This window comes from Nyctibius grandis, chromosome 6 (genome assembly GCF_013368605.1).
Source record: "Nyctibius grandis isolate bNycGra1 chromosome 6, bNycGra1.pri, whole genome shotgun sequence".
Lineage (NCBI taxonomy): Eukaryota > Metazoa > Chordata > Aves > Nyctibiiformes > Nyctibiidae > Nyctibius > Nyctibius grandis.
The window spans coordinates 14,951,192-14,961,671 of record NC_090663.1 but is presented as its reverse complement, the minus strand read 5'-3'; the positions used below and the strand labels follow the sequence as shown (position 1 = coordinate 14,961,671).

The window sequence follows — 10,480 nt, the reverse complement described above, 5'->3', positions numbered from 1 at the left end:
CTGCTTAGTTGTAACTGTGACCGATGATCGTAAGATACTGATGTATTTAAACCTCAAGATTTGGAGCAACAGTTGGTTGCCCATAGGGGCTGAGAGGAATTTAGCCCAATGTAAAATACTACATATTTTAAATGGTATTTTGTTTGCATACAATACAAATTCTCTTAATTCAAGTTACTCAGGTACCTAGCCATAGCTTGGAGGCCAAATACCAAGCTGGACTGGTCCTTGTTCTGGCCAGGCAGGTCTTACATTTTTACCCTCTATCTGTTGGTAACATAACAAATATCCAAAGCATTGTTTTTTACAGCAAGTGACCTATGTCTCACATGAAATTAAGCCACTAATTCAGCAACATTAAAAAAACAAAATGGGAGAAATTAAAAGACAGCATCTGTTTTACTCCACTTCCACTGGCAAAACTCACAGAGGTTTTAAGCTTTTTCGCTTCTGAAGCCAGAAATTAGTAAAGAAGGTTTTTTTCTTAGATACCAAAGGATATTTCTGAACTTATATGTAAATTTCTGAGGTTCACATTCCTCTTAAAGAACAGGGAAGGAGAATAAAATGGCAGAAGGGTGGAATGAATGAATTCTGTACAATCCCCTATTTAGGTAAGCATAAGGAAGTAGCAGCTCATGTCCTTTATTTATTTTGGCCTGTTCTCAAGAAACAGGTATTTTAAGGCATCTACAAATTTTCTTTTTGAAAAAATGCAGTTAACTGAAAGTTAGCCCTATGTTTTTGTCTGGCCCATAACAGCAAGATAAATAAAAAGCATAACTAGTCAAACAGTTAAGGCTTCAACCACCTCTAGCTCAGAGCTCCATCCATCACTATCTGAAGTTTATGGAAATGCCAAGTCTTACTTTTACCTTATGTAACATAACTGTTAAAGAATAACTAAGGAAGCTGCTTTCATTTTACAGAGCTTCTATGGATAACTGTGATAAATAATCTTCACTGTCTGGGCTATTTTATTTCAAGATTATTCTAGAGTATCCCTTGTCATCTGTGAAGAAAAGCTCTTTGGTGCTGGTACACATTCTCCTGAAGTGAAATTAATGTAAATGGATACAGAAAACACCTGTGGTGGGCTGTAGCCAGCTAATACATTCAAGCTTTGGTAGAGGTAGGGATTTTGGCCTCCTGATAATTGTTTTCAGGAAACTATTAAGATACCTCTTTCTAATATCTTGCCCTAAGTTCTTTATTTGGTGGTAAGGAAAATAACAAAAGCAAGGAGTTCACAGAACTGGAAGTGGCAGCAGCATTTTGTCAGGTTGCTATTTACAGCAAACATGGTTTTCGATTCTTACGAGATTCGACGCTACTTCCTTTTGAGCGTGTAACTGAGTGAGTATTGCACTGCATACTCAGGACTGTTACTGAAAGGCTTTGCAGGACTCCTGGACAGTGCGTATATCTAAAAGACATTGAAGTAGTCAGAGGGCAAACAGCTCTCCAAAGGCATGCAGAATGGTATTACACCTTCAATAAACCCAGATGAGAGGTCATGAAAGACAAACCTGCTCCAAGTCCAGTATTTAAAATCTACATTAACATCTATTTTCTAGGCAAAACAGTGGGCTGACAGTTCCCAAGACTGTTAAACAATTAGTACTGAACAATAATTGATCACTTTTATACAAAGTTTATTAAGATGTCCAGAAGAATAAATCTGAAAAACCATGTAGCAAATAGTAATTTTAATTCAAGAGTACAAGGCAACTTAAAACACCTACAGCATTTATATAGCTGACAAATAAAGATACAGTGATAATTACCGTCCCTGAGCAACAGTGCATTTTAAATATCATAATAAACAAAGATACTCAAATGTACCTGTGTATGTAGACATAAAGTTGTTAAAATTTGTTAAAAGATGAAGACCTGAAGATAAGCAATTTGCCCTTTAAAGGTGTGAAGTACAACCGGTTTTTGAAAATTGAATATTACATTTAAACAAATCAAGCTGTTAACTTACTCTACAAGCTACTTAACAGTACTGCTAAATGTATTTTGTTTTGGTTTGACTGATCCTTTGTATTGCATATCAACAGCAACTTTTTTCCTTAATGAAACAGTAGCAGCTTAAGACGATGTCTATCTTTTTCCATTACTGAACATTTCATGTATTGTGTATTCAGCAATGTGTGAATTTGAAAGTCAGAATGAAAAACAGTCTCCTCTAACAGTCGAGATACCAAGCAACAGTCACATAGAGTAAATGTAAACGAGTTTCAATACCCAGCTTCTACATTCTCCTATCTTCTAAAAGGTGTGGATGTGAAAGTATGTAACACAAGGACCTATATAAAATGGTCTAGCAAGGAGATGGTGCCCAGGTTTCCAGATACTTAAGTATCTCAGCCAAGGTGAAGAGACAGACAGTGTTGTTTTATCTTCCCAACTGTGTATGACTAATGGCGTTTAAGTTACTACCAGCCTCTTTATTGCCAAGGAAGAAAAATGGCAACTTCATTAACAGGCACTGCTAAGAATGAAAAGTTAATTTACAGAGGAAAAACATCCTGCATATTGAAAAATAGTGCATACATCAAAAGAATTTACTTTGTGCTCTGAATTTCTTGTGTAGTGTTAATATTGTTCATTATATTGCTGGCAATGCACAGCTTGATCATCCACCTTCGGCTGTGGACAAACTGTATCAGCATAAGTAGAATCTATTTATTTCACTGATGGCACTGCCAAATTAACAATGATGTAAACGTCAACCAGCTTTCTAGGCCCTTGCCCCGATCCGTATCTTTTTTCAAACACTAGCAGATCTGAAGTCAAGAGCTTAGGTAATAAAATATTTCCGACATGATAACATATAATGTTAGAAAATTCATAGATCAAGACATGTCTCCTGTGCCATCTATGAGTAAGTCTACAAGTACAAACACAGATTACAGATAACAATATTTTAATTGTCAATTCAAATGGAAAGAATATAGTATTAAAAACCCACAACACTTGAATTAAGTATCAATTACTTTCAAACCAGACAACCTGCTTTGAGCAGGAAGTTGGACTAGGTGACCTCTGGAGTCCCCAAACAGGATTTAAGACTATATAACTGACTTATGACCCATCAGCTTAATATTGAAATATGCATAAAAACTTTACAAAGCAGTGATGAAATGCTTTATAATACTAAGAGAGGTCAAACCCACCTATCTTTCCATTATTCACTAATCAGTTGCTTTTTCCCAGCCACTGGCTGACCTGTGGTTATGTCCATTTGATTTATAAATCAAGTAGTCTAAGAATTACGGTATCAGTTAGAGCAAACAAGCAGTATCAGAAATAACAGAAGTACTGGAATGTAACAAAAGTGACATCCACTTTGCAGGATAACAGTTACTTGACTCCTTCACATGAACCTGAAAGAAAAGAAAGAACAAATCCAACTTTAACAAAAATGCCATTAAGGTTGTATATACTGCACAAGCTGAATCTTGTACTAATTCAATATTGATTAGTTAATGATTTTGCATCACCAAGTAATAATTCGGCCCTAATTATTAGGCCAATAACTATCTGGCCTAATGCAGAATTAATAAAATCTGTGTAACAGAATTTACTTGGCTGTTCACATGGAAAACCAGAATATTTTCATAAGGTTCAGCTCTTCAGGATATCTGTAATTCACTTGTACTTTTTGCTTTCTAAGTACAAATTAATGCACACTGGTGGTTTTAGTCTGTTAATACGATCAGCTCTAACATGCTGAAATGCATCCTTTCCCCACATCCTTCCAGCGCTCAGACAGAACACAGCTGATGACAGAACAAACAAACATGATTTGAAGAAGTCTGCATTAACCAGTGTGACTGAAGCTCGGATAATACAATAAAGTTCTGAAATAAGTATTGTATTTTTCAGAAGTCCATAGGGGTTGTCAGAGTATGACCTAAGTTAATTCCCTCCTTAAAAAATTAGGTTTCTTGATGTCTAGAAAATAGGGGGAAAAATGCAACACTAGTTTCAGTTTGTTTATGCAAACAAAAGCTGTGTTTCACTGTCCCAGCCATTAAATATTTTTTGCCTACAACTGTGGCACTACGAGAGGCTACACTCAAAATGCAGCACTGTCTCATTCCTCTTGCTGCACGCATAAAAATGCTGGGGGACTTGCTCACTGGAAAGGATTTGTGATGGCAAGCAAAACCAAACAGGCTTCCCCACATTCCCTTGAGAAGTACAGCAAACAAGACCTGCTGAAGGAGTCACTTCACTGGATGATGTAGACGCCTGTGATACAGGGGACATCCCTTACCCTACTTACTGAGCGGTCTTTGATGTCTTCCTTAAGCTTTTTCAGTTTCACAGGATTCACTTGAATAGTATATCCTAACAAAAGATATGAGAACCCCTTTTCAACGTGGCAGTTATTGAGAATGATTTTTTCAAGTCAACAAAATATCTGGTTTTGCCTTTGAAAGGCTGTTTTTTAGAAAGAACAAAGAACTTTTGATATCTGGCAGTTTTCCAGATACCTGGTTGATCTGGACTGTTCATCATGGAAAATGAAAACAGCGTACTTGAAGACAAGATAAGACAAAGAATTGGAATTAAAAAGATAAAAATAGAGAAGACAGTTGCATATGGATGTTAATAGCTTCTCTCCTATTCTATCAGGTCAAGCAACTTCACTAAGAAGTTTTCCCAGTCTGGGCAGAAGCTGCAGGTATTTGGCCTGTACTCCCCAACACCATCCATTCTCACTAATCGCTTCTTTTCACTGTCTAGAACGGAATCTTAGAGAAGAGAAAAAGGATATTCTTCCCCTTAGGATACTCGCATGTTCTCTGGTTAGTCTACATGCCACAAAATGTCAATATTCTAAAAGTGTACACAAAACAGAGAAGGAATCCTTAAATGGTCTTACAATCCTTAAATGTCTAACAAAGGAATTCATGCAACAAGATAAATAATTTTACGTGCTTAAACAATTCAATTATTTACCTGAAGGACTCATCCCAGGAGTGACACAAGCATCACAATACCCATAAACTGAATAAAGAGCAACAAAGGTGTCATAAATGACCAGACATGCCACAAGGCAACGTTGAAACTGGGAATAAAAGCAGGAAGTTTTTGGTAAGTTCAGTTGTCGTAGTATGGAAATACCAGCCACACAAAGAAAACATGGCACAAGAGGAAATCAGACTTAAATTACTCAACCTGGAATAATACTTGTTTCTTTACGACTCAAGAGAAAACAAAACAAAAAGACCCCAGCACCTACTTATTAAATTGATATTTAGTTTACTGTTTATTTACTGACAACTTATCCTAGAACTTAAGTAGCTGCTGCAGATTTTATACTGCTTAAGTCTACTCAGTCGCATGACGGGTAAAGATACCTTTTACTTTCAGAATCTCTGTATATGAAGCACCTGAAAATTAACTCCTCTTGATTTTTCCATGGGCATATATGGTAACTGAGAAAAGCCTTAATTTGTACTTCCAGCCAAGCAGATTTGAGTTGAGTGAAGAGAAAGGGGGAAAACCAGCTTATTTTACAACTGAATTACAAGGATTATAGATTTGACTAATTCTAAACTATATAGAACCTTTTATCTTCTTCAGACTTCCTTTTTTCCCCCCATCATTGCAACAAATACTGACTGATATTATCCAGATACAACACCTAAAGAGAGAACCAGCTTTCATGCAGAGAGCAAATAAATATACTGGCACACACATATGTAATTTTTTCCATTCACATACACATTTGCTCAATTCTGACTCCGGTAATCTCATAAATAAAGTAGCTCTTACTACAAGTGCCATTCTCTGGCAAGACATAAACTCTTAAAGCTCATATAACAATAGTTAGAAGTATAAATTTCAGCGTATGTTTGATATTTATAGATTGTTCAATAATGAAGAACTCTGTATTAGAAACTGATCAGGCATAATTTTTTCTCAGCTAGAGAATACACCTTTGTCTTAATTTGTAAACCTCAAATAGTTGTCAGAGGCGAGCAATTTACACTAACAAAGCTAAGGACTTCAGTTTTTCCCATAAATTTTCAAAAAAAAAAGATCTGGTACATCTACAAGTACACTTAATATATAGTTTCGACAGTTGCTACTCTTGCTTTGTGGGTGAATGTTGAAAGTGGAAGAACTTATGCTATGTGGAACTGGTATTGTCATCAATACATGTAGTAGAATTAGAGAAATTATACTTTTTATAAAATGAGCCCATTAACACAGTTCAACTTGCACAGGTTTAGCAGAAGTTTGTACCCAGTGTTCAAACTTACCAAATTGCTGCCGCAATAAAGGTAGCTGTTGTTATAGGTATCAGTGCTGGATACTGTGCATCATAGTCCTCAATTCCACAATACCACTCAAGATAGAATATGCAGTAAAAGGCAACAGACAAACATGCAGCCAATAAACAACTGCCAGAGGCAAACCACCAACTGTGGGGAGAAAGCACGTCAAGCACAGTCATATTGCAGTTTGCACATTAGTCTTCATTCTAGTCTAGAGACAAACCAGACAGTATCTGTTAATTATACAGATCGCCTAGAGATCCTGTCATTTTTTTCTTAAATTACTTTTACAAAACACTTTTGCCCTTCTAAAGCTGTCTAATATACTACTAGTAGTTATACTACTTTAGTTTAATTGTGTAATGCATCATTCCTGTCATTTATTTTTCCCTCATATATTTTGAAAATGCAATGCAACGGACCGTGTCAGTGATCTACTATACTACCACACCAAAAATACTTTGTCAGTAATGAAATAAAATAGGCTTCACTGCAACTGTGCTTCTCACTATAAATTAGACTAGTAATTTTTGTGCAACAGAAATGTTGCAGAAAGCTTTAATAAGGTTTGAAATTTATGAACTCTCAAATTTAACAGACAAGAAGCATGAAGATTTTTCTTTATAGCAGCTGAAGAAAAGCATAGAGAAATCCAGGATTTCAAACTCAGAATCAAGAAAACACAGGGTATGTGATTATTTAGGAACATACACTTTTGAGGACATACTTCAAAAGTAAGATGGGAAGGACAACTTGGGAGGAAGGTGCACTTTAATAAAATCTTACACTTATCTGAATGTGTATTTAGCAAATAAAATTTTTAAAAAGTGAATTCTGATTACCATAGTTTGATTACTAAATTACACAGGGTAAACAAGGATCTTCCTACTCAGGTAACATTTGCTCTGGTATGGTACAGCAAATATCGTATGCTATTTTGGTACCTCAGTACTACCAATTAAGAAATCTGCATTAAGAGAGCAGTTGCCATAGTCTACCTAAACAAGCAATGCAGGAAGACAGGGTCCTGCGGGGAGCAGGTGGGGTCACCCAAAGCTTTGATCACGTCCTCGAGTCATGAGTTTGTAACCACAGCCAGCTGGATGTAGGGTGTATCTAGACCAGCCTGGAAGAGCAGCTCCAGAGAACCTCACAGCAAAGAGCAAGGCCCTGTTTAGCTTCCATGTACTGATACAGTAATGACAATGAGAGAGTTTTAAATGCACTTCCAGGTGAAGCTATCTAAAAATATTTAACACCCATCAATCCCATTGAAAATAATTTAATAGAAAAGAAATAGAATAGAAATTACTTCATAGAAATTATTTCATTAATCTTTTGCTGATCTACTCAAAGAAGCCTAGGGAACTTCTAGAGAAATGAACTTCATTTTGACATTTAAAGATTAATTTCAGCCTTTTTTGATTAAAATAAAATCAAAACCCCAACACTTTCAACAAAACAGGCAGCGATTTCTTGTACTTAAGTGTAAACTTGAAGGTGCAGTATTAAAACATCCTGCTATTAGAACAAATTTTACGTGTACACAGATGGCTCAGTAGAACCCAAAGAAATAATTATAGCAAAATTTTAAGCATTGTATTTACTTAAAAATTAATTTAATAATGATGACTTAGGTGGTCATCTGGTCCAACCTCCCCACTAAAGCAAAGTCACCTAGAGCTTGTTGCCCAGGACCATGTCCAGATGGCTTCTGAGTTTCTCCAAGGATGGAGACTTTACAACCTCTCTGGGCAACCTGTGCCAGTACTGGGTCACCCTTACAGTGAAAAAGTCGTTTCCTGATGTTCAGAGGGAACCTCCTGTGTTTCAGTTTGTGTCCATTGCCTCTGGTCCTGTCACTGGGCACCACTGAAAACATCCTGGCTCAGGATTCTTTCCACCCTTCCTTCAGGTATTTATATGCATTGATAAGATCTCCCTGAGCCTTCTCTTCTCAGGCTGAACAAGCCCAGCTCTTTCTATTCCTATTGTAGATCTTGTTTATCCAAGATTTAACACACAGGGTTCAGAGGTAACAAACTGAATATGATTGTAAGATGAAAACACAACTCTCTTTGTAAGAAAAGGCACCTTACCTATCTGCTTGAATAGTTTCTTTAACAGTTTTAATAAAATCAAAGTAGTATGTCACAGCAATCGATGCCAAAATCCAGAATGCAGAATGAATATTCAGTCTGGTAAAAGGTTTCCTCTTCTTCTCTACAGCTGTAGACTCTTCTGTAAATAAGAACATAATTATAGCACTAAAGACAGTCATTAAATGGAGTATGATTATAGTTACGTAAAACATGATGCTTTATCCTTTTAATTCCTTTATCTTTGGAGATTATTATACTCAGTATAATACACTTTGTATGACAGAGGAAGTATTCTAAAAAGCTCTGCACATTTACTGAAACAAAACAGAGTAAGCAAGGTACCCTTTGATAAAACAACAAAGCAGTAACAATCAGCACATACTGTGTCTGTGTACCCTTTTATGAAATTAACAGCTGACAAGATTTTGTAAGGGTTATTCAATTAAAAACCTCCTGGTGTTATTAAAGCATTTTTATTAATCTAACATATAGAAAGTCAGGTTGGTATTTCCAATTACTAATTTATTTGTATCCTTTTTTTGTTTATTTTAATATTTGCAAACCAATTTCAGGCATAAGCAATTTTCTTGTACTCAACTGCAGCTGAGAGATTTTTCAACTTCAGTTTCAGGAGCTAGCTTTATTCATGCTGCATACCTTCAGCAGGTAAACTAAAACTACCACTGTGCAGAAAAGTATCTTTTCTTTTTTTCCCTCATCACCATATATTGTTTTAGAGAAAGCAAGACAACAGAGCGAGCAGATTAGAAAACATATTTTAGTGCATGACAGTAACCAACTAACACACTCAATACTTATACACACTGTCAAAAAAAAGGTGTCAAGGATGCCTCTGATGTTTCATACTTTGAAGTTTGTAAGCTACTGGTGGCCTGTGTGCCTCCAGCAGTGTAATGCATACTGACTCAGGCATTTTTATTATTTCCTAGATTCTTCCTCATCTACTAGAGCTTGGGTCTGCAGCGTTTAAGCACTTCATCCCCGTCAAGAAATCCGCGGTTACAAGTCTTTTACACAACTCACGTCTCCTTTTCCACATCCAACTCGCTGTTAGGACCGGACACCTGAGGGGCCACGGTGCTGGCTGCAAGCGAGCAGCACCCCACGGCAGGGCGAGGCGCCCGCTGACCCGAGGAGCCCCCTCACTCCTGCCGTGAGCAGGGCCCAGCCCCTACCCCGCTCCCGCCGCGGGGGCAGCGCTGCGGCTGCCGCCGCTTGTCGCCGCTCCCCGCCCGGGCACTGCTGTCACAGCGCCCGCCTGCCAGAGCCCGGCTCCGCTCCCCCCCGGCGGCCTCTCCGCGCCCCAGGCCCGCGGCCCCGGCACCACCCACCGGCCGTCCCGCCGCTCCCGAAAGGCGGCTGCGGCAGCGGCGGGTCGCGGGGCTCTGCCGCTTGCCGCAAAGGGCGCCTGAGCCTCGGGAGCAAGTCCCCTCTGCTGGCGCCCGCCGCCATTTTGGGCCGCTCCGGCAGTGACGCCAGGCGGGGGCGGGAGGCGCGGCGGCTGGGGCGGCTGTCGGGCGGGAGGGGCGGCGGCCCCGGCTGTGGGCAGGCGGGAGGGCGGCTGGGACGGCAGCCGGGACGGGCTCCTTCGGAGTGCCGAGCCGCTGCCGCTGTTGCTGGCCATCGCCTGGCCGAGGCCGTGGTCGGTCAGAAAGCAGGTCTGACCGGCGGGTCCCCGCGGCCGTGCCCGGGGGCGGGGGCGGGAGCGGGTGGAGGGCGCCGGGCGCCTCTCTGGCACCGCCACAGCAAGCCATGACCCTGTTAATGGCCCAGAAATGTGTTATGAATCAACAGTATTATAAATCGCACTAATCCCCGCTGAAAATAGTAAACAGTGTGATGTAAATCCAAGTGCCGGAGTGAGGACTGTTTTGTCAAAATAATTAAGAAAAATAGGGAAAAACTGTGTGCATATAAATATTTTGCTTATCACACTTGCAAACCAGATGCTTTTGAGGACAGACGTTAGGAAAAATCTCAGTTTTCATGACACAGAGCGTGATTTAGACGGAACAGGAGTCAAATAACAAAGCTCTGAGAGGTTTCAGGAACCAT

At 39.2% G+C, this 10,480-nt stretch overlaps 1 protein-coding gene across 4 annotated transcripts; it reads right to left on the bottom strand.

Moving 5' to 3' along the window:
* Positions 1 to 1,674: 1,674 nt before the first annotated feature.
* Positions 1,675 to 9,879, bottom strand: TMEM128 (transmembrane protein 128). Of its 4 annotated transcripts, none has more exons than XR_011048418.1 (6): positions 9,757 to 9,879; positions 8,402 to 8,543; positions 6,288 to 6,449; positions 4,978 to 5,086; positions 4,289 to 4,362; positions 1,675 to 3,392 (listed from the first exon to the last, which is right to left on the bottom strand). XR_011048418.1 is itself a non-coding variant. In XM_068403668.1 (5 exons), the coding sequence occupies exons 1-4, from the start codon at positions 9,875 to 9,877 to the stop codon at positions 4,987 to 4,989; spliced, it is 525 nt and encodes a 174-aa protein (XP_068259769.1). In that variant the 5' UTR covers positions 9,878 to 9,879; the 3' UTR covers positions 1,675 to 3,392; positions 4,978 to 4,986. The 4 variants fall into 4 exon arrangements, 1 of the variants encoding a protein (XP_068259769.1); XR_011048419.1 differs by having other exon boundaries at positions 4,298 to 4,362; XR_011048420.1 differs by lacking the exon at positions 9,757 to 9,879 and adding an exon at positions 9,449 to 9,668.
* Positions 9,880 to 10,480: the final 601 nt, after the last annotated feature.